The sequence below is a fragment of the Trichosurus vulpecula genome, chromosome 3, assembly GCF_011100635.1.
Source record: "Trichosurus vulpecula isolate mTriVul1 chromosome 3, mTriVul1.pri, whole genome shotgun sequence".
NCBI classification, from domain to species: Eukaryota; Metazoa; Chordata; class Mammalia; order Diprotodontia; family Phalangeridae; genus Trichosurus; species Trichosurus vulpecula.
In genome coordinates this window covers 377,496,183-377,519,681 of record NC_050575.1, presented here as the reverse complement: position 1 = coordinate 377,519,681, position 23,499 = coordinate 377,496,183, and the positions used below count along the sequence as shown (strand labels likewise).

The 23,499-nt window shown below is 47.0% G+C and overlaps 1 protein-coding gene across 1 annotated transcript; it reads left to right on the top strand.

Moving 5' to 3' along the window:
* The first annotated feature begins 13,135 nt into the window (after positions 1-13,135).
* On the top strand, positions 13,136-23,499 carry RRAD (RRAD, Ras related glycolysis inhibitor and calcium channel regulator). Its single transcript, XM_036748455.1, has 5 exons — positions 13,136-13,227; positions 13,762-14,144; positions 17,165-17,238; positions 18,809-19,013; positions 22,508-23,499. The coding sequence occupies exons 2-5, from the start codon at positions 13,784-13,786 to the stop codon at positions 22,783-22,785; spliced, it is 918 nt and encodes a 305-aa protein (XP_036604350.1). The 5' UTR covers positions 13,136-13,227; positions 13,762-13,783; the 3' UTR covers positions 22,786-23,499.

Here is a 23,499-nt window from a genome sequence, read left to right as displayed (position 1 = left end):
ATGGGGGAAGAAGAGTTGGTGGATAATTGGAGTGATGCTAAGAAAAGAAAAAGGAAGAGAAGAAGGAAGGAAGGAAGAAAAGATGGAAGAAAGGAAAAAAAGAAGGGAGGGAAGGAAGAAAAGAAACAAAAGAAGGAAAAGAGGAAGGGATGAAAGGAGAGAAGGAAGGAAGAAGAAATGAAGGAGGGAAGAAAAAGAAAGGAAAGAAAAAGAAAGAAGAAAGGAAAGGAAGAAGGTAAGGAAGAAATAAAAAGCAAGAAGGAAGAGATGGGGAAGGAGGAAGTAAAGAAGGAAGGAAGGAAGGAAAAGAAGAAAGGAAGGAGGGAAGGAAGAAACAGAAAGAAGGAAGGAGGAAGAGAAAGAAAGAAAGAAAGGAAAGAAAAAAAAGGAAGTAAAGAAGAGAAAGAAAAAAAGAAGGAAGGAAGGAAGACTTTAAATATACCTAAGAGCAGAAGAAAGTTCAGAAGGAGTCACAAACAGAACAGGAAGTTTTCTTATCATTGTATACATTTAATATATACTTTGTATGAAGCTATGTAGCACAAATTCAGTTTCAAATATAACCACTTTTCTGTTGTTGATATTTGTTAAGTACATAATTTTTTTTTAAATTAAGGAGAGAGAGAAGTGAGTCCAGCATAGACAGGCTGGGGATGGGAATGGAGGGGTGGAGGCTGGGGAGAACCCACCAAAAGCAATGGTCAGGCAAGGGAAGAGAACTAGGAAAGACCATGGGAGAAGAGAAAATTCAGGTGAAGAGGGAGGGTTAACAGTGTGCAGCAGTGAAGTCAAGAAAGATGAGAACCTAAAATTCATCCAATTTATTATCGTGGGGGTTCCTGTTCCAGTTCAGGCCTCTGGGTGTCCTCTGGGGTCCTTCGCAACTTCTGTGATTGAGATTCTGTGATAGTTACAGGCCAGCAGGTGGCGATAGAGATTTGCAAGACATAAGGCTCCCTCCTCCCTCCTCCCACCCCCACCCCCAAAAACTGTATAGAAAAGCCACTGACTGCCCAGGGAACAAGCTGTAACTCTTTTTCCCCCCAAGGGAGCGGTCCCCTACTTCCCTAGCAGGACTGTTCTTCAGTCATCCCAAACAGAATGTTCCTTGTGCTGGAACACTCCAGCAAAGATGCTAACGACCCACTGCAGTTACACATTCCAGGGTTTTCACTGTCAGGAACCCTAGTCTCCAGACCCCAAATTCATTGCTTTTCACTACACCATGAGAACCGAGGAGAGGGAAGGCCATGGCAGACCCCTCCCCAAGGAGCTGTCCGGACCCAGATGGTCTGAGCCATCCATTGGGAGGGTTGAATGGGACATTAGAACATAGACTATCAGCACTAGGAGATCCCTAAGAACATAGGACATTAAAACATAGACTGTTATAATTGAAAGGGTCCTTGGAGATTACCTAGTCCTATCCTAAAAGGGAAACAGGCCAGAGGAGGTGATACATGGGCAAATATCCACGTGAGCATTTGGAAGCAATGAGCCCTCGGGGGCTACCTGGGTGCCAACTGGGAGTACTATCACCACCACCCAACTCCCTGAACATCCATTTCAACGTAGCTATTTCTGGGACCCTACTAATAGGAAAGTCCTGCCAATAGCCCTGGCAAAAATCCCAATTTCCAAAACTAAGAAAGGCAAACTTTTTGTGTTATAAAAAGGTCCTGTACAAAAGAAGCATTTATAGCAATTCCCCTACAAGCACTGCTACACACACACACACACACACACACACACACACACACACACGCACGCACTTCCCTCCCTAGGTAAGTTTACTTTTTTTTTTCCAAGTCCCACTACTTCCAGAAAATCCTCTATGACCCCTCTAGCCCACAAAGACCACACTCCATTAACTTCAATTCAGTTCCTTGTATTTTATCAATGAGCAGCTAGGCGGCATAGTGGATAGAGCACCAGGCTTGGAGTCAGGAAGACCTGAGCTCAAATCTGTCCTCGGCCACTTACTAGCTGTGTGACCCCAGACTTAACCCTATTGGCCTCAGTTTCCTCATCTATAAAATGAACTGGAGAGGGAAATGGCAAACCACTCCAGCATCTCTGCCAAGAAAACCCCAAATGGAGTCACAAAGAATCAGACATGACTGAAACAACTGAACAACAACATTATGTCGATCTTTCATAGTATGTCAAAGCTGGAAGGGACCTTAGAACATAGACAATTACATATAGCTAGAAAGGATTTTAGAAGTTGTCTTGTGTAGCAGAAGGGAGGCCGGGATTCAGAGCCAGAGACCTTGGGTTCAAATCCTGGTTCTGTCACTTGAAAGCTGCGTGACTTTGGGTTCATCATTTCCCTTCCTGAGGTCCCTTCTAGCCCTAAATCTATGATCCTATGAATGGCTAAACAGATTAGGGCACCTGAATATATGTAATAGAATAGTACTAAGCAGTAAGAAATGACAGCCATGAAGGAGTCGGAGAAGCATGGTAAGACATAGGAATTGATACAGAGTGAAGAAAATATATATAATATGTATGTGTATATACATACATACACACATGCACACACAGATATGTATGTGTGTGTACATAGATATACATATATATAATCACCATAACAATTGAAATAGAGGCAGCTAGATGGCACAGTGGACAGAGAACGGAACTGGAGGCACAAAGTTCAAATCCTTCCTGAAAGGCTTAGCAGCCGTGTGACCCCAGCCAAGCCACTTTGCTCTTTTGCTGCCCTGTGAAATGGAGATAGTCACAGCTCCCACCTCCCAGGGTTGTTGTGAGGATCAAATGAGATGCTTGTAAAGCGCTTTGCAGACCTTCAAACACAGTATAATTGCTAGCTCTTAAATGATTAAATGGGGAAAATGCGAAAGTGAATGTTATGTAATTATAGCGCTCACTGGGGAATTGCTGAACAGATGTACCTCCTTCCCCTCTTTGCAAAGGTGGAAAGCGATGAGTGTCAAACAGGCAATCCACTGCCAGATTCACGTAATGCATTGGTCGGTTTTGCTGAACTTCCTTTTCCTCTTTTTTATTCTTTATAACAAGGGATGCCTCGGTGGTTAGGGTAGAGGAGATGGATATATTTTTGAAATGAAGATGTAGTTTGTTTTTAAGTTTGTTTTTGTTTTGATGGAGTTGGAAGTAGGAGCCAGGTATCTGGATTCCTAGGCTGTTATTTCTACTTCACAAGCCTGCCTCCTTTTACTCCAGACAAATGCAGGGCAGCCAAGGGTTGAATCCATTAGGATGCTTAAACTGTCACGCTCACAAGGGCCTGACTCATTCTGAGAAAGTCGGTGAAGTTAGTGTCATCATCTGGCCCCATGACACCTGGCCATGCACATCCCTCCCTTTCTGGCCCAGGACCCATGCCGTTAGTCACATACCACTTATCTCTCCCATCTCCCATCTCCTTTCTCCATCAACAGTTTTCATTCTCTTCCTAGGGCACTCAGCAACTATTACTAGGGTCTACTTTTACCAGATACTTACCGACTATGTGACCTTGGGCAAGTCATTTAACCCCATTGTCTCAAACAAATAAAAACAAAAACCAGAACATAAAACGTGGTCACTGGAAGCAGCCTTAGATCATAGATTATTAGAGCTAGAAAAAGGAACCTTAGAGATTACCTAGTGACTGAGGTGGGGAACTGTGGCCTCAAGACCACATGTAGCCCTCTAGGTCTTGTGGGGCAAAAAAATAATAATAATAATGAATGTTCTATGAAGTTTGGATTCGATCAAAGGGCCACACTTGAGGACCTAGAAGGCCACATGTGGCCTCGAGGCCGCAGGCTCCCCGCCCCTTCCTAATCCAACTTCTCCATTTTATAAATTAAGAAACTGAGGCCCAGAGAGGGGAAGAGTCTTTTCTAAGGACACACAGCCTTGTTGAATTTCCAAATCTATGGACCTCTAACCCCACATCCAAGGCTTTTTCTGTTGGGAGGGAAAGGGTTTAGAGGGTCTCGGGGACTGATGACAGCAGTGGATGCCTGGCCCCTGAGTAGCCTGTGTGGATACGGTTCCCTTGGTAGTGACAGAAACAAATCTGAGGTCAAAGGCTAATAATATCTTAGACAGAAACCTGAGTTAGGGCTTTTCCCTGACACGTTGGCCAGGCCTGACATGACCTACCCCCCCTCTCTCTGGGGAAAAGTGCCAAGGGATGAAGAGGCCAGGTGCCACCAGCTGCCCCAGCCTCTCAGCCCCAGAGACTCAGAGGATATTTCCAGACTCCAGATGCCCTGGGGTGGGAAGGGGGTGAGGGTGGGGGAAGGGGAGAAGTGGAGGTGATGTTGCCAAGGACGCTCGATTTTGTTTGCCCTGCCTGGGGCCTCCGCCTCTGCAACCTGGCCCAGCTCTTGGATTCCTAGGGCCTTGTGACAAGCCCTGAGCTTCCAGAAATGAGCTTCCTGGGGATCGGAAGTCCCCCCTCCCATCCCAGACCCCTCACCATGCACCTCCTTCTTCCTCCCTCCTTCCTTTGCCCTTGGAGGGGTCCAGGGATCCCAAACTGCATTTCTCACTCCCTAGCCCCTACTGAATCCAACTCAAGCCAATAAGACTGAACGACCACGGGGCACCCAGCTTGAGTTGAGCCCTCTCTGACTAGACCCTCTGCAGAACCATCACTGTCCTGTCCATGTAAGGAAGGGGGGAAGGGGTACAGCTCAGAGCTTGAATGTTCCCCATCCTCCCAAGAGTCTTCAGGTATTCGAGACTGGTAGATGATGGAGTAGCTACAAGTGCTAGACCAGGCGTCATCAAGGGCTGAATTCTGCCTCAGTCACTTACTAGCTACGTAACCCTGAGCAAGTGATTTATACATTCCCCCTCAGTTGTCTCACCTAGAAAATGGGGATAATAATAACACCTCATTCACAAGAGTGTTGCCGAGGACCAAATCAGATAATGTGCATAAAGAGCTTCGAAAAGCTCAAAGCCCAATATAAATGCCAACCGCTACTATTATTTGAGGAAGAGGGAGGAGGAGTATTCTTTTTAGCCCCAGAAGACAGAACCAGGAACAGTGGGTAGGAGTTATAAAGAGTCAAAAAGGGGAGGGGGGAAGTGATGTCAGGAGAAACCCCAACAAAGAAGGCTGTTCAAAAGCAAACTGTGATGTCTAGGAAGGTAATGAGTTCCCCCGCCAATGGCAGTCATCAGACAGACTTGATGACTCTTTATTGTATATGGTATAGTAGGGAATTTCTTCTGGGTATGGGGTGAACTAGATGGCCACTGAGGTAAATCCCTAAACACCTGTGATTTGGTGAGGGAGCATAAACCCATAGGAGGATTCCAGAGACTTGGTTCTAGGCCTGCCTCTGACACAGACTTTCTCCATGTCCTTGCTCAAGTGGCCTTCCCTACCCTGCTCTCATTTGTGAAAGTCCTTCCCAGCTCTGACTTTCTAAGAGCCTCTTTGTGAGTGGGCACACAGGTTCTGGCAGCCTGGGAAACAAAGGAAGCCCCTGAGGTGTGTATCTGTGGGGGTGGGAGAAGGTGACTAAACAGGGTGGAGAGCTGACTCTCCAGTTGCCAAGGAAACAGATGAAGGACAGCCCCGTATTGTGTCTTCCACTGTCGTCAGGACAACCCAGTGGGGACTTAACCCGTGAGGCTTAGCGGAGGCCAAATTAAATGGAAATAACAGAAGTGGATGATGTCACCGATTACTTAAGGATAGCCTCCAACTAACACTATCTTCAAACCCAGTCCCCCACAACCTGATTCCCCTATCCCAACCTCCCCCACCCCCAATTAACAATAAGAATCAGCCCTCATACGTACTTCAAAGTTTACATTGTCTTGTCCATGAATTATCTCACAGGATACTCACAGCCCCATGAAGGAGGCAGGGAAGGCAGGTATTATTCTTCCCACCAACCAAGGTAGGAGAAGGGCTCTCTGACTTAGAAACATGGAATACTCATTTCAATTCAAGCACCAGGCACCTGCCCTGGGACTTGAGAGATATAAAGACAAAACCAAAACAAACCAAAACACAAGAATCCCAGCCCTTAGGGAATTCATGTTCTAAGCAGGGGAATTCTTCGGGTAATCAGCCTGGAAAGATGGGTGGGATTGTGAAGGACTTTAAATGAAAACAGAAAAGTCTGGATTTTATCCAAAGGCAGTAGGGATCCATCCATTGCTGCTTTCTGAATGACGTGGTGGACCTGTGCTGTAAAAGTTTCCATTAGAGTGATGTGTGGTAAATGGATCAGAGAAAGAGAGGTTGGGTACAAAGAGCCCAGTCAGAGGCCACTGACCTGGAAGAGACCTGGAAGAGATCTAGCCCAGGCTCCTTGCTTTATAGACTAGAGAAGGGAAACCACCAGCCCAAGATCAGGAAGCTAAAAAGCAGTGAGCCAACTCAAACCCAGGTCTCCTGACCAAGACTGCTTCTACTATACTCACTAAGGTGTCAATAGGTACATGATTACTCAACCATTCTGAGCCTCAGTTTTCTCCTCTGTAAAATGAAGGTGCAGCTAGGTGACACAGTGGATAGAGTGCCAGGTCTGGAGTCAGGAAGACCTGAGTTCAAATTTGACCTCAGACACCTACTAGCTGTGTGACCTTGGGTAAGTCACTTAACTCTGTTGGCCTCAATTTCCTCATCTGTAAAAAGAGCTGGAGAAGGAAATGGCAAACCACTCCCATACCTTGGTCAAGAAAACCCCAAATAGGGTCATGAAGAGTCAGTCACGACTGAAAAAACAACTGAAGAACAACAAAAATGAAGGTGTTGGACTAAGTGATGTCCAACGTCTCTCTAGTCCTAAAAGTCCTTGTTCTAAGTTTCCTTCCAGCTCTGACATTCTGTGTTCTGAGGTCTTCCCCACCTCTCATATTCCATATTTTAAGGTTTCTTTCATCTCCATGTTCTATAGTCTCCCAAGCTTTTAATATGCTATGTTTTAAGGTCCCTTCTAGCTCTGATATTCTGTGTTCTAAGATCCCTTATAATGTCAATTCCATTCAATTTAATTAAACATGCATAACATATGCTATGTGCAAGGCATTGTATTCAGAACATTCTGTGTTCAAAAGCCCTACCACCCACTGCCAACATTCACAGGTTAGGGCTTTGAGACAGCCTGAGGTTTGTATCCCCTTCAGCCTCTGTCCATCCCCTACTTTACAATTCAACTCAGTTTGAAACTATTCAAACTATTTCTATTAAGCTCCCTACTAAGTGCTAAGCTGTGTCCCAAGAGCTATGATTACTTAGGGCACAGTGACCTTGGATAAGTCATTATCTGCTTCTATGTCAGACACCTTGGAATGCCCCCTAAATTCTTATATTTTTTGTTTGTTCATTGTTTTGTTTTGTTTTCAGTGGAAAGAGGATGAGATTCAGGTTACCTGAATCTCAGAGGAACTGGATTCAAATTCCAACTCTGCCACTTATTGTATGCGACTTTGAATAAGTCACTTCACTTTTCTCTGATTATTTCTTCAGCCATAAAAATAGCCAGACTAGATGACATCTAAACTCCCTGCCCATTCTAAATGCATGAGCTTATTTTGATCCAAAGCACCACTGTCCTTCCAATCACCCAGGTTCACAACCTCAACATTATCCTGGATTTTCTCTCCTTCACCCCATATATCCAATCAGTTGCCTAATCTTGTGTCTTACCTCCACATTTCTATTTGTCCCCTTCTCTATCCCACAAAGCCATCACCCTAGTTCAGGCCTTATTATATCTCACCTAGACTGTCACAATATCTTCCTAACTGGCCTCCTTGTTTTCATTATGTATGCCTTCTCCAATCCACCCTCCACACAGCTGCCAAATAAACTCCAGTGGCTCCCTATTGCCTTTAGAACATTTGACATTTAAAGCCCTTTACATCCTGACCCCAACCTACCTTTCCAACCTTTTCATATTACTCCTCTTCCTGCACTCTATCGTCCAGTCAAACTGGTTTTCTTGCCATTCCATGTACATAACCCTTCCTCTCCTGTCTCCATGCTTTTCTATTAGCTCTCTTCTAAGCCTGGAATGCCCTCTTTCCTCACCTCTGACTCTTAGAATCCCTAGCTTTCTTACAGGCTCAGCCAAAGCACCACCTTCTAAACAAAATCTTTCCTGATCTCCCAGATGCTAGTGCCCTCTTCCCCAAATTTACTGTATCTATCTGTACATATGTGTGTATGGATAGATAGATGGGTGGATAGATAGATGAACAGATGGATAGATAGATAGACAGACAGGTGGATAGATAAGAGAGAGTGATAAACAGATAGACAGATAGATAGATAGATAGATAGACAGACAGACAAACATAGCACTTTAAAAAAAGACAAATATGTGCCTGTGACTTCATAAGGAGCTCCTAGGGAGGGAGTTCTGTCTCCTGAGGTAGCCCCCAACCTTAGAACATTGCCTGGGGCACTGAGACTTTAAATGTCTTATCTGTATGTATCAGTTATGGGACTTGAATCTGATTCTTTCTGACTCCCAGACAGGCTCTCTCTTTACTCTCCCATACTGTATGGCACTGTAGTGGTCACTTTAATAAATAAGTGTTGATTGATTGATCAATATATTCTATGATCCTATTCTAGGTAAATGGAATAGGAAGTGATTTTCAGATCTTTATGCGTGAAAATTTCCCAAGCTTTCCCCTTCTTCCTACCAGTTCCTAGGAGGCACGGGATAGGAGGCTGGGATCCCAAATACAGATCTTTTCTTCTAGGAGAAAGAAAGCGAAGAGAGGCCAGGCTAAATCCTGGGGCCAGTAAACAATGCAACATGAGCCCCAGTTGGCCAGCCATGGGTCAGGGCCCACCTGGTCCGATGTCTAGGCCAGATTTACCAAAATGTCCTCATGAGCTCAGCATCCAGGAAGCTTGGGGAAGGCCAGCTGGACCCCCAGGACAGAGGTGGGGGAAGGGGAAGGAGGACAAGAGAGGATATTTTTAGCCCAGCTGCCTGTACTGGCTATCTCTGAGCAGAGGCCCAGAAAACTGAGCAGGGGAAGAGGAAAGAGAGGGTGGGGGCGGCTGACCAGAAATACAAAGGCACACGTTCAAATCCCAGCTCTGAGCCTTATGTGACTTGGAGCAAATCATTTCACCTTTCTTCCTTCTCTGTAAAATTAAGGAGTTTGGCCCAGATACTGGCTAAGGTCCCTTCCAGCTCTAAAGCCTATGATCCTATGATATCATAAGTCCCTTTCCCCTCTCTGAGACTCAGTTTTCTCATCTGTAAAATGGAGATCATAGAATCATAGATTTAATAACTGCTGCACTCTCTACCTCAGAGTTATTATAAGGAGTGTATTTTGTAAACCTTAAGCAACATAGAAATGTAAATTCTTATTACATTGGGGGTCCTGGGAGACAACTGTCAAAGGAAACCCCAAGCCCAGGTGCTGTGAAGTCAGCAGGTTGTGATGATCCCTCTCCTTTTCCTTTCCCTCAAAGTATCAGGGCACAGAGCAAACGCAGGCCTGTTCTCTCTCAGCTTCCTCCTCCCTCACCTCTGCTCCCAACCTTTCTTTCTTTGCTGCCCCATAAAAACTACCCCTTCTTGCTTTCATCATGCCTCTGCAGAGAACCCAACTGAAAAGGATAGATAAAGCAATCCTCAAAAGGTGTTAGTCCCACGTAATGTATGGGAACAAAGAAAGAGCATTGACATGGAGTTAGAGGATCTGGGTTCAAATCCTAGATCTGCCCTTTACTACGAGTATGACCCTGGGTAAGTCATCTCTCTGGATCTCAGCTGTAAAAGGAAGTCTAACTAGGTCCCTTCTTAGAGGAACTCCAAGGTCCTTTCCAACTCTAAACACTACAATCCTGTAATGTGTTACTTCTTCCAGTGAGGAAGAGGTCAATCATAGGGGATTTCAGACTAACAGCATTGAGGAATGGGGGAGCAAGGATGATACATGGGGGTAAGGAGACCTTCTTGTTCCTTAATTTGTTGTTGTTTAGTAATTTTCAGTTGTATCCGACCCTTTGGGAGTTTTCTTGGCAAAAATACTGGAGTGGTTTGCCACTTCCTTCTCTAGCTCATTTCACAGATGAGGAAACTGAGGCAAACAGGGTAAATGATTTACCCAGAATTACCCAGCTAGTAAATATCTGAGGCTAGATTTAAACTCGGTCTTCCTGACCCCAGGCCCTATCAACTATGCTACCCAGCTGCCCCTGTTCCTTAAATCACTCTCCAGTTGGCATCCCTCCCCAACCACCTTCTAATCCAAAGAGGAAAATCATTGTTTCTCCTAATCCCCACAATGGGGGCCCTATAAGCACTCAGCTCCCATTTTTAAATTTTTATTTGAGGGGGGAAGTCAGGGTCACACAGCTAGTAAGTGTGTCAAGTGTCTGAGGCCGGATTTGAACTCAGGTCCTCCTGAATCCTACTCGCTGTGCCACCTAGCTGCCCCATCAGCTCCCATTTTTAAGATGAGGCTGAGGCTCCACTCCTCACCCTCAGGAAATCTCTGGCTCCTCAGAAGGTAGACAAGCATCAGTTTTTCCATAACATCTGCGGCCTGTATCTCCTCTTCTCTATCCATTGGGTCACCACCACAGTTCAGGACCTCACCATGTCCACCTAGAGGTGTCTCCTACATGATCTCCTGCCTCAGTTCCACTCCCTCCCCACCCCAATCCATCCTCTATGAAGCTGCCAAAATGATCCTCCTAATGCAAAGCACAGGTAAGAAAATCTATTCAGAGACCCCCAACGGCTCCCCATCGCCTCTAGGACACAATGGAAATCCCCCCAAACTGGCATTTTAGGCCCCCCATAATCTGCTACAACCTAGCCAAGTTCCACTACTAGCTCTTCAACAGGTTCACCCTATTTCCCACCACGATGCAGGTCAGCCCCCCATACACTCCATCCCCAACTCCCCCTCAGAGAATCCTCAGCTCAGGGGCCACCTCCTCTCTGAAGGCCTCCCTGACCTTCCAGTGATTTATTAGTCCTCTCTCTCTCCTCAAATGCCCAAAGATTTGAAGCTGGAATGGATCTTAAAGGCCCAACCCCTCTCATTTTTACAGATGAGGAAGTTGAGGAACAGTAGTGAATGGAAGAGGTGGGATTCAGACCCAGAAGCCACATACAATACTTTTGCTATTGGGTCCTTCAGCAGCCCTTAAATAACCACATATGACACTAATTAAGGCCTATGTTATATCTTCCTCCTCCTTCATGTAAGTTCTTTGAGGACAGTGATTCAAGGACCGTTTTTTCTTTGTTATGTCCATAGGGTCCAGTCCAGTTCAGAGGAGGTGTTTAATAAATGTTTCCTGGCTTGAATGGGAGATGGCCTCAGGATCAGGAAAACCTGAGTTCAAATTCTGTTTCTGACACATGCTTTCTGGTCTTGGGTGAGTTTCTTAACCTCTCAGCATCAAAGTGCCCAGTGCTGCCCTAGCCTGGTTAAAATGTCATTGGGAAATGTTTGACAAAATAAATAAAAATACAATAAAACATAGACAATGTAAATTTGTGGTTGTCCAAGTCAATATGCAGTTCTCAGGGATGGTCTCTATTTGAGTCTGACACCACTGCTATTCAAGACTATGCATTGCAAGAGAAAGTAATTGATGATACGCAGTTCCCTATGTCAATGAAATCACAGATTTAGTCCCTATCCTAAAGGGAATAACCCTTAAAACTACCTTAAATCCCTCCCTACATCATCACTCCAGAGGCCCTAGGTCCTTAGACCTAGATGTTTCTTGATATTAAACCAAGATGGGGGCAGCTTGGTGGCAGGAAGAGGCTACGGCACCAGCTCCTGAAGTCAGGAGGACTTGAGTTCAAATTTTGACCTCAGAGATTTACTAGCCCTGTAACCCTGGCCAGGTCACTTGATCCTTATGAGAGAAAGAGAGAGAGAGAGAGAGAGAGAGAGAGAGAGAGAGAGAGAGAGAGAGAAAGGAAGGAAAGAAGGAAGGAAGGAAGGAAGGAAGGAAGGAAGGAAGGAAGGAAGGAAGGAAGGAAGAAATTGAACCAAGATCACACGTGAAATCTCTTCTAGACTGGACAGTTCAAGCCCTTCATTTTTCAGGAAAGGACACTAAAGCCCAGCAAAGGGAAATGTCTTGACCAAGGCCAAATAGTAATGACAAAGGCAGGATTCAAACCCCGCACCCTTGACTCCTCCACAGATCTCTTCACCATTCACCACATTGGCCCTGGAAACCTTGTTCTGTGGATGGTTCTCTGGGCTTGGGGAGGACTTGGGCCCGATAGAAAAGTACGGGGGAGCTATGTTTTACCCCTCCGCAGCAGTTTTGTGGGAGCCAGGGGCTGGGAGCTGGACGAAGGGACCAGGGCTATTGTTGGATCCTTTTTCTCAGAGTCAGCTGGATGCCTCCAGTTCGACCCTCCTTTTTGGCTTCCCTCCGCCCACCTCTACCTGCCCGGCTCTCCAAAACACTGACCTGCACCCTTGCGCTTAGTCTCTGATCTCTGGAAACGCCTTCCTTCTACAGGAGGTGAAAGTGAGGCAGGAGCACAAGGATTGGATAGGATCCCTTCCACTTTGAGTCTCTTATACATAATGGGTGTCCCTCACATGCGCCAGCTCCCCGCCAGAAGTGTCTAAGCGCCCCGCGTCCCGGGTCCCGACCCGTCCAGGGTTGTAGAATCTAGCTGCCCCTACTCCCACCCACCTTGGAGCAGCTCCCCAGAGTTAGGAAGGGGTCTTAGAAGTCTTCAAGTGCACACCCGCCCCACTCCTTCCCATTTAACAGATGGGGAAACTGAGGCTCAAGGAGGAGCAGTGACAGCTAGTTAGTGGCATTCCTGGGATTGGAATCCAGGGCCTTGGACTCCAGGGGTCTTCCCTACACAGCCCTCCACTTCCCAGGCTGGGGAGGGTAGGGGGAGAGGGTGCTTCTCTCCAGGATTTCCCCTCAGGTCAGGGCTAAGTACAGACACGTCAGTCCTCCCAGCCCCCGCCAGCTGCCACCCCCTCCCTCTGGGGGTTGAGTCTGAGCTGGCAGAGCCTGGGGAAGGGGAGGCCGAAGAGGGGGAGGGGGAGAAAAGGTTGATGGAGGAGGAGGAAGGACAGGGGGCGGGTCTGGGCTCGCGCGCCAGAGCCGGGACATAAATAGGCGGTGCTGGGGCTCTCCGGGAGATCAGCCCGAGCAGAGGCAGAGGCAACTGGGAGGGGAGAACCAGACCGGTCGATATCCGAATCTCAGTCTGTGTGTGTCAGTCCCTACGAGAAGTGAGTATCGCGGAGATTCGGGCCTCGCTGGGGAGGGAGGGTAGATTCCTAGAGCCGCTACCTTGCCCGCTGGTGCCCTGGTGCCAGAGTCCGGTGTAGGACAGGGAGACTTCGCTCAGTTTGGGATTTTCGGGTAGGGACCTTGTAGTGGGCTGGAGTCCTAGAAGGGACGGGACGGTCCTGTGAGCTAAGGGGTGTGGACCGAATCCAGACTGGTCCTAGGGTGTGTGTGTGTGTGTGTGTGTGTGTGTGTGTGTGTGAAATGGCCCTGGGGTCTGACAGTGGCTACTTTGATGGACCGACCCAGAAGTGGTCCTGGGGCTTCTGTGAGTTTTAGGGGCGGGGCGGGGAGGGGGGGAGGGGGGTGGACCGATCTGGGAATGGTCTTGTTGGCGGAGGGTAGGAACTGCCCAGGGGTAGCCCCGAGGTCGGGGTCGGTAGATAGGCACCTCATAGCTCAACCTGCCCCTCTCCTCTCTTTTCCTCTCCTCCCTTCCCCTGTCCTCTCTTTCGGCCGGGTCCCCTCCTGCCCAGTCTGCTACAGGCGGCGAACAAGATGACTCTGAACCGTGGGGCTCAGCGACGCTGCGGGGACCGTCGGCGGGGCAGCACGCCCTTCCTTTCTCAGCAGCACCTGCACCGCCGCAGCATGCCAGTGGACGAGCGAGACCTTCAGGCGGCGCTGCCCTCTGGCCCCTTGAGCCAGCTGGCCAACCTGGTGCGGCGCCCCGCCGGCAGCCCCAGGGAACCCAGCGACTGCTGGGCCTCGGGCTCCTCGGACTCCATCACGTCTTCAGGCAGCGAGTCCGACAGCCACCTGTACAAGGTGATACTTCTGGGCGAGCGCGGAGTGGGCAAAACCAGCCTGGCGCGCATCTTTGGCGGTGTAGAGGACGGCCCTGAAGCTGAGGCCGCTGGTGAGTAGCGAACACAGCCAGTAGAGACTGGGCAAGACTGGGGAGGAACGGGAAGAGAGTAGGAGAGCCGAGCTGGGGGCTGGCGGGAGACTGAACAGGGGAGAGTTAAAGGAGAGGATGAAAAAGTATTGGGATAGAAGACTTGGAGAAAAAGGGGAGAAAAAGAGAAACGATTGTATGGTCCTGGAGGGCAGGAACTTGGTCTTGGTTTTGTCTTTAATCCCAGAACTTAGAGCAGCCGGGTAAGTGCTTGTTGTTTTGAATTGAATCAAGATGGGAAGGATCGAGGGGAGAGAAAAGAGGGAGATCCTTGGGGGTCTTCATGTGGAGGCTGGCTGGCCATTTGCTGGGGATCCTGTAGAGGAGAGGTTGAGAGAAGTTGAGAGTTGCCCGAGTCCCTTCCCACTCTGAGATTATGGGAAAAGGGAGAAAAGAATTATGTGTGAGGTGGAGTAAGGGAAATGCTGTTGGGAGGGAGGCTGGACTTGTTAGCAGAAAACTCGTATTCCAATCCCATCTCTGCAATGAAGTTACTGAATGACCTTTGACAAATAACTTCCTTTCTCTGGTCCTGAGGTTCTACTCTCTAAAGGGAGGGGATGGGCCTAGAATCTGGTCTCTAGTCAGGTTTCAGGGAGCTCTTCGGTGTGACATTCTGGAATTCTTAGGAGAGAGAAGAGATGGAGGAAGATAAACTCTCAGGCTTGTGGAAGGGCTTTGTATAAGTTTGTCCATCAGTCTGTCCACTCTTCTGTTAGGGATGCTGAGGCTGTGGGCCAGGATGGGGAGAGGGAGGAGCATTCCTAACCTTCTTGGAGTGAGGTGGGGAGTGACAGCACTCACCCTACTCCCAGGTGTCCACAGACCCAGGCTTTGGGGCTGAAGTGATGTCCAGGGTGTTGTTGATAAACTCCCACTTTGGAATCTGGAGTCATAGGATTTAGAGCTCATAGAAGACTCTTTAAGAACAGAGGGTGAATAACAACATAGAGACCTCCGAGATTATCTAACCCCCTTCTTTGGCAGATCAGGAAACTGAGGCCCAGGGAGGAAAAGGTGACTTGTCTTAAGTCCATAATGAACAGTAATGGAAGAGATGAGATTTCAGCTGAGGTCTTCTGACTCCAAATCCATTACTCTTAATAAAGGCTTGTTGACTGACTGCTAGATCTTTCCACCATGCCTTTTCAAAGAGGTCAGCCTTGCATTGGCTTCCTGGCTAAGTTTAGTGGGGTTGAGTCTCCATTTCTGACCATAGGCCTCTTCCCTGAAGGCTACAACACCAGGTAGCAGTCTCAGTTTAGGGTATTGACTGATGGCAGATAGGATTTGGTAGAAGGGACTATGAGTATTGCAGATGCAACCAGCTCAGCCTCATGCAAGTCAGCTGTGACTTTCCAGATATTGGGGAAGGGGGAGGGGTAGCAGCTTTCAAGAAGTACAGGGACAATGTCCCCTAAGTTTAGACCAGCCTATCTCTGTCTCTACTGGGTAGCTATGTGGCTCAGTGGATAAAGGGCTGGGCCTCTTCTCAGAAAGACTCATCTTCCTGAGTTCAAATCCAGCCTCAGACACATACTAGCTGTGTGACCCTGGACAAGTCACTTAACCCTGTTGGCCTCAGTTTCTTCATCTGTAAATGAGCTAGAGAAGGAAATGGCAAACCACTCCAGTATTTTCGTTAAGTAAACCCCAAACGGGGTCACTAAAAGTCAGACATGATTGAACAACAGCAACTCTACCACTTGGGCTAGCGGAACCTTTTCTTTATGTTTTAATGGGGCCCCTCAGTCTGTGAACCAATCTTCCAGGCCAGGCTCGCCCAGTCCAGAGCCAGCTTAGCATAGTAGAGAGAATACTCACTGCTAGACTTGGTGTCAAGAATACCTGGGTTCAAATCATGCCTTAAACACTTAATAGTTTTATGGCCCTGAGCAAGTCACTTAATTTTTCTAGGCCTCAGTTTCTTCATCTGAAAACTGAAGGGATTACTTAGACTCAGACTTCTGAAGTCCCTTCTAGTTCTCAATCTATGATCCTATGCTTTCCTCTTAGGGCCTCAGTAGGCCACAGTGGGAGGAATAATTTTGAGAACCCAGGGAATTCTTGGTCCATAAAGCAGAGGTGGCAGTGGGTCTTCCCATCTTCCAGACCCTGCCTGACTGACTAGGGACGCGAGAGTATTATTAGCCAAATAAGCAGGGGTTCCGTTGTCCTAAGGAGAACTGGGGACTGATACCTTGTATCACTCACCATGTATCACACTGAAACAATGAAAAGTGACTGGGCTTCATACGACAGAGTGTATTTACGTTACTTGCATGTGACACCATGTGTCATCAGTAACAGTGGCAGGGATCGTGGGAATAATAAGGAAAAGGGACGAAGGCAGGGAGGTTAGGGGTCCAAGTGTAATAGAAAACAGATGGATACATGAGAGGTTAGGGGTCCAGCTATAATAAGCAACAGAGGGATGGGGAGTTGGATGGGGAGTTTAGGAATTCAGCTATAACAGAAAACAGGAATAGATAAGGAGTTTAGAGATCTAGCAATAATGGAAAACAAGGATGGATAAAGAGGTTAAGGGCACTGCTGTAATTGGAAACAAGGGGACAGATAAGGAGGTTGGGGAACTCAGCCAATCCAACAAGCGTTTTTAAGTACCTGCTATTTGCTGGGCATCGTGGGGTACAAAGACAAAGAGAGTGCCTGCCCTCAAAATGGGCCAGTTTATGAGAAATCGAGATGGAGAGGAGGCTAGGAGGCTGGCTATGATTGTGTGTGTGTGTGTGTGTGTGTGTGTGTGTGTGTTGGTTGCAGGTCTTGCTGTAATTGAAAACACAAGGGAGGAGAGGGAGAAGGGATTAAGGAATCATTTCACACAGGAATTGGTGGGAGATAGGGACAGAGGGAGGTCAGGGGTCTTGTGCTGCACCCAGGATGCTTAGCACACATTGCCTTTCCCTTTCTCTATGAGGTCCCAATAATGACCTTGTTCTCTGGGCATGTCTTTTCCCTAGGAAACACCTATGACCGATCCATTGTAGTGGATGGAGAAGAGGCTTCCCTTGTGGTGTTTGACATCTGGGAACAGGTAAGACTCCAAACCAAGAGTGGGAGACCCAGCGATAGGCAGTAAGAAGGAAATTTACTGGGACAGATAGACCTTTCTTGGCTGCTGGTGGGATGATGCTTATCCAGGCTGTCATAGGATGTCCCTGGGTGTGGCCATAATGTACCTGAGACCTGGACTTAGGACCATAGGATTTTAGAACTGGAAGGGCCTTTGGGTTCACCTAGTCTGCCCCATTCCCTCATTTTACGGATGGGAAAATTGATGCCTGGAAAGAAATATCACATAGGTAGCAGTAGTGCTGAAATTTGAATCCAGGACTTCTAACTTTAAGCCAAGTACTTTTTGCATTAAACCATACTAATTTCTTGAATCCTGAGTTGTTTCAATGTTTTGTTTCTCCTTCTTGCTCTCTTCATGCTCTCCCCCTCCCCCGAGCATTTGAATCTAAGAGGTGGGGGAAGGCTTCTTTTCAACGGGTCAGGGAGTAGTTTCCTGGCATGAGCTAGTTGCCTTTGGGATTCCCCAAGATTATCCTCTTCCACTTTGCCCAAAATAAATTCTGAAGGAGGGCTGTCTATGGAGCATGGAGGGGAGCCACTGTCCTTCTCACTATAGGTCCCAACCCCTCCCTCCCTCTCTCCCTCCTTTTCCCCTGCTACTTTCCTCAACCCAACTGACTGTGTTCGAAAGGTAGCGAGAGAGGACTAAAAGGACTAGCTAGCCTCATGCCACTGAACAACTCACTTACTGCCTCTGGAGCTCAATTTCCTTATCTGCAGGATAAGGGGCATATAACTCCTAGCTTGTGTAATTTATATGGATTTATAACTTAGCACTTTGAAAGCACATAGCACTTTTATATACATGACTTCAAAGTGCAAGAGCTCTGGATTTGGAATCAGGAGCCCTGGGTTCAAATCCCAGCTCTGCCACTTACTTGGCTGTGTCACCATAGACACGTCTCTTCTCCTCTCTGATCCTCAGTTTTCTCATCTATAAAATAGAGATAATTCTACTTGCACTAACCACCTCAGAGTTGTTGTAAGAAGAACATTTTGTAAAGCTAGAAATAAGATAGTAATGGTTCCTAACCAGAACCCTGGGACAGGTAATACAAGTAGAATTATCCCCGTTTTGTAGGTGAGGAAATTGAATATCAGAGAGGGAAAGTGATTTACCTGAGGTCACATAGCAAGGGGATAGAGCCAGGATAGAACGAAGACTTCTAAATTCTTCTCCAGGACTAGATGGTCTTAAGCTACTCTAAGCTACAAGAATCGGGTCTCAGCTAAATTGCTTGCACAAAGCAGGTGCTTTTAAAATGTTTGTTGTATTATCCCTCATAGCTTGTGACATTTTGTGTTCCAACATTCTATGTCCTAAGGTCCCTTCCAGTTCTAACATTCTGTGATTGAATGAGATAAGCCTGATATTTGAAAAGAAAAACAGAACTGGTTGCTCATCCTCCTCCCTTGGCTGCCTGGGAGAAATTCCATGGTCTAGAAGCAGCTAAGGAAGGAGCAGCCAGGTCAAGGGCAGACAGGGAGTTGATTCTGTGACCTAAAGGGTGAATTTTCTCCCCTATTAGGATGAAAGTCAGTGGCTGTCCAATCATTGCATGAAGATGGGTGATGCCTATGTAATTGTGTACTCGGTCACCGACAAAGTCAGTTTTGAGAAGGCCTCAGAGCTGCGCATTCAGCTTCGGCGTGCCCGCCAATCAGAGGACATCCCCATCATCCTCGTGGGCAACAAGAGTGACCTGGTCCGATCCAGAGAAGTCTCTGTGGATGGTAAGCCTGCCACACTGGGAGGAGAGGCCCCAAGCCTGGGATTCAAACCCCAGCAATTGCATGGTTAAAAGACAGTGACACCCCCCCATTCCTCCCTCCCCACCCCGGGGACCCGCCAAGTTTCTAAATATAAGACAGAAAAATGCTGGCTGAAGTCAAGCTGCCTCTCTCGGCACGTCCGTTCAGAGCAGTGCTCTGTGGGAGGTTGAGGGCTTGGTAGGGATGGGGGGAAACCAGAGCAAGCCTTGGGGTATGGGGTGGGGTTGAGAAGATGAAAGAATAGGACTAAGGGAGGGAGCCAGGGCAAAACAGAAGGTGGTTTAGTTTGGTAAGCCTGATGAGATAGCTTCCTCCAAAAGGTCTTGGGGTTGTGGAGCTAGAAGAGACCACAGAGATCATCTGATCCAACTTCCTCCTTTTATAGATGAGGAAACTGAGGCCTAGGGCAGTTAACTGACTTGCCCAAAGGTACACAGGTAGTAAGCATGAGAGGTGAGATTTGAATCCAGGTCCTCTGATGTTAGAGACCAGTATTCATTCTCTGAGCTTGAGGGTACAAAGACATATAACAGAGACTCAGCTGCTGTCATGGAGTCTACATACAGTCTAATGGGGAGAAAGGCATGTATACAAACATCTATAAAACAAAGGAGAGGGAGACAGTAACAAGAACCTCTTTTTCACACCATACTTAGTATCTGTGTGGGTTATTTACATTTTATTATCTCTATTTTGAAGCCTACTCAGAGAAAGGCCTTCATTTTACTTACCCAAGGTGATGTGTTTAGGAAATGGCAGTGTTGCTGATACTTGAACCCAAGTCTCCTGAGTGTCCATTCTCATGTTCTACCATGAGATAAATGAGAGAGACAGACAGAGACAGAGAAATAGAGAGATAGAGACAGATGGACAGAGAGTGCCAGAGACAGACAGAGAAATAGACACAGAGACAGACATAGAGAGACAGATACAGACAGTCACAGAGACAGAGAGATGGAGACAGAGACAGACAGAAATAGAGAGACAGTCACAGACAGACAGACAGACAGAGACTTTGAGCACCAGCTCAGGATCTCACCACAAGTTACTCTGAGGGAGCAGATCCAATGGGAAAGGAAGCCAGCAATCCCCAAATGTTTTTGCTTTCCAGGGAGAGTCCCAACCATAGAGTGACAGACAAATGTAAATGCCTTGCAACCTTTAAAGCATTTTATATATGCATATATGTTAGTTATTAATAGTCATTAATTCTCATTAATAATTATTCGTAATTAATAATTTATTATTGTTATTATTACAAGTGTGAGTGAGACTGCGTAGGACCCTCTAGGAGAGCTAGAAATTCCCCAGAATTTGAGTTCAAACAACGGAGTGGCTCTGAGCAAGAAGGAATTTAGGCCCCCAGGGGAACAATGGGACCCATCAGAGAGGAAAAATTGTGTCGTTTGCTTATGGGCTCTTGTGAGCACTTGGTGACTTCTGCATTTTTTGTGGGATGATATGACTGTCCTGCAACTCTCCCCACCCCCAAATATGAAACTATGAGAAATTTGAGCAGCAAGAGTTTGCTTTCCCCTGGATGCAGGATGGTCAGGGAACACTTCATAGAGAAGGTGTCTAAGTTGAGTCTTGAAGGAAGGGAGGATCATTAGCAGATGGAAATGAAGGGAAGGGGAATCTATTCCAACTATGGAGGGTCAAGTGAACCAAAGTACAGAGACTGGAGAGGGCGGAATAACAGGGAGTGGGGAGTACTGCTCAGTCTGGCCAGAACAGAGGATACTCAAAGGAGAGAAGCTTGTTCATTTGACAGCAGGGGAGCCACTGAAGACATTGAAGTATTTATTTGAAACTCAAAGCAGAATCAGTCTGTCTCATCCTGGCCACCCCACCTCCCCAGAAGAGACAGAGACGTCCCCCTTTGGGAACTTTGGGCAGAAGGTACTCCTCTGGGGTCAGCCTGGACATAGGGTGTGTGCAACAGAGAGAGTCTGGGGTATTAAACTGCCAGTAGAGTAGAATTTCTTCCAGCTGAGAGGTGAGAAGAAACTTCTGACCCCTGACAACACCCTGGAGGGAGGAAGGCTTGCTCTCCTTAATCCTCTCTGTGCCGTCCTTGGCCTCACAGGCTGGGTTTCCCCTGTGAAGTGGCCCATGCCTCCTAGGCTGAATGGGGCCAGAGCAGACCCCTAAGTCCAGGGTATTCCCATGTCTATCCCCTTACCATTCACCTCAATATGATGACTCCGTGTGTAATAAAACTATCAGTGGACTTGGAAACAGGTGAGCTGATTTTGAATCCTTGTCCTGACTCTTAACTGTCTGTGTCACTTAGTAAATAATCTTGTCTCCTTTATGGGGATAGCTAGAGGATTCCATAATAGTGAATGGTCTGAAAAGTGTAAGGTACTATACAAGTACGAAGAAACATTTTGGGTTATTCAATCAATCAAGAAACATTTATTAAGCTCCTACCATGTGCTAGGCACTATACCAAGTGCTAGATATACAGAAAAAAAAGAGAAAAGACAGCCCCTGCCCTCAAGGAGCTTATACTCTAACCTGTTTAAGTGGAGGTGAGGGGAAAAAGAGGAGTAATAGAAGTAACCCCAGCCTTATGACACTCCTTTGAGGGCGAGATCTCTTGGGAAGTCACTATTCACCTTGTTTCTCACACAGATCCCAAAGCTATGCCTCGTCACTTGGTCTAGCCAGGGCTAGAAACATAGAATACAGGATGTCAGAGCTGGAGAACATAGAACATTAGAACAAAGAGCTTATCTGTTACAGCCTTAGTTTCCTCATCTATAAAGTGAAGGGGTGAGACTAAATGGTCACTAAGATCTCTTCTCTCTCTCTCTCTCTCTCTCTCTCTCTCTCTCTCTCTCTCTCTCTCTCTTCCCCTCCCTCTCTCTCTCCATTTATCTATATCTATCTATCTATCTATCTATATATATATATATATATAAACACATATATATGTATATATTATTTCCTAAGTTTCCCTCCTGCTCTAATGTTTTACTTCCTATAAATCTCTCTTAATTCTAGTGCCTTCCCTGTGTTAATTATTTAATGATTAATAATTGTTCATTATTTCTTATTTTTTCACATGTAGCTTGCTGTACATATTTACTTTTTGTCTCCCCCGTTGGACTGTGAGCACCTTGAGAGCAGGGACTAAGTGCTTAGCACTTAGCACAGTGCTGGTACATAGTAGGCACTTAATAAGTGTTTATTGACTGACTGATTCTATACCTTGGGGATCTATTTGAATTCACATTTATAGATAAGGAGTCTGAGCTAAAAGGGAAGGGATCTGCCCAAAGTCCCCTAGGCTGGCTGGTGATTAGGATGATGGACTGGGCTTCTTCAATAAGAAGCCTCTGGCGGAGTCCCTGGTCTCCAAGCCCCCTCACCCCTTCACCCCGAGTCCTATGCTTTCCTCTGGCCCCCCTCCCTCATTGCTTCTTGCTTTCCTCTTGGATCCACAGAGGGCCGTGCCTGTGCCGTTGTATTTGACTGCAAGTTTATTGAGACATCAGCTGCCCTTCACCACAACGTGCAGGACCTTTTCGAGGGCATCGTCCGGCAGATTCGGCTCCGGAAGGACAGCAAAGAAGACAATGCGCGGCGGATGGCCAACACCAAGAGGCGAGAGAGTATTGGCAAGAAGGCAAAGCGCTTCCTGGGCCGAATTGTGGCCAAGAACAACAAAAAGATGGCTTTCAAGGCCAAATCCAAATCCTGCCATGACCTCTCCGTGCTCTAGGCAGGAGTACTATGGGGGAGGGGAAAAGGGGAGCACCCCAAGGGGTGGCATAGAGGTATTCTTAATAGGCACAGGGCCCCTATCCATGGTATAGTGGAATGAGTGCTAGATTTGAAATCCTAGGACCTGGGTTCAAATCCTAGGACTCTGCCACCAACTGTGTGATCTTGGAAAAGTTACTACCCCAATCTGGGACTCAGTTTCTTCATCTACAAAAGGAGGGAATCGGACAACTCGAAAATCCCTGACAGCTTGAAATCCATGATGCCTTAAGATTCATCGACGATTCTGGGAAGCAAGGCTGGAGTGGCTGCCGTGGGAGACTGGAGGCCAAAAGCAGCTGGAGCTCCAGCCCTTGCCCTAGGGGCCTCCCCCCAGCCAAGGGGCCTGCCCCTGTGGCCTAGCTGAGCCCTGGATGCTACAGATGGACATGGGGAAGGTGGCTCATCAGACGTGACTGCACTGCCCCAAATCACCCCCTTGAGAGAGGCCCTAGGACCTGGGTACGCAGGCCCGTACTTGTTTCAGACCCCTGTGGGGACAGTCCAAACCACATCCCAGTGGGAGAAAATAAATGGGGAGGGAGGAGGGAGACTTAGTTGACTATTTTATGCAGTAAGTTAATATTGCACTTCCATTTAGGTTGTTTGAAGAATTTGTTATTTGTTTACATGCAGACTTTTATAATAAAGGATTATTTCCTGTTAAAGTTCA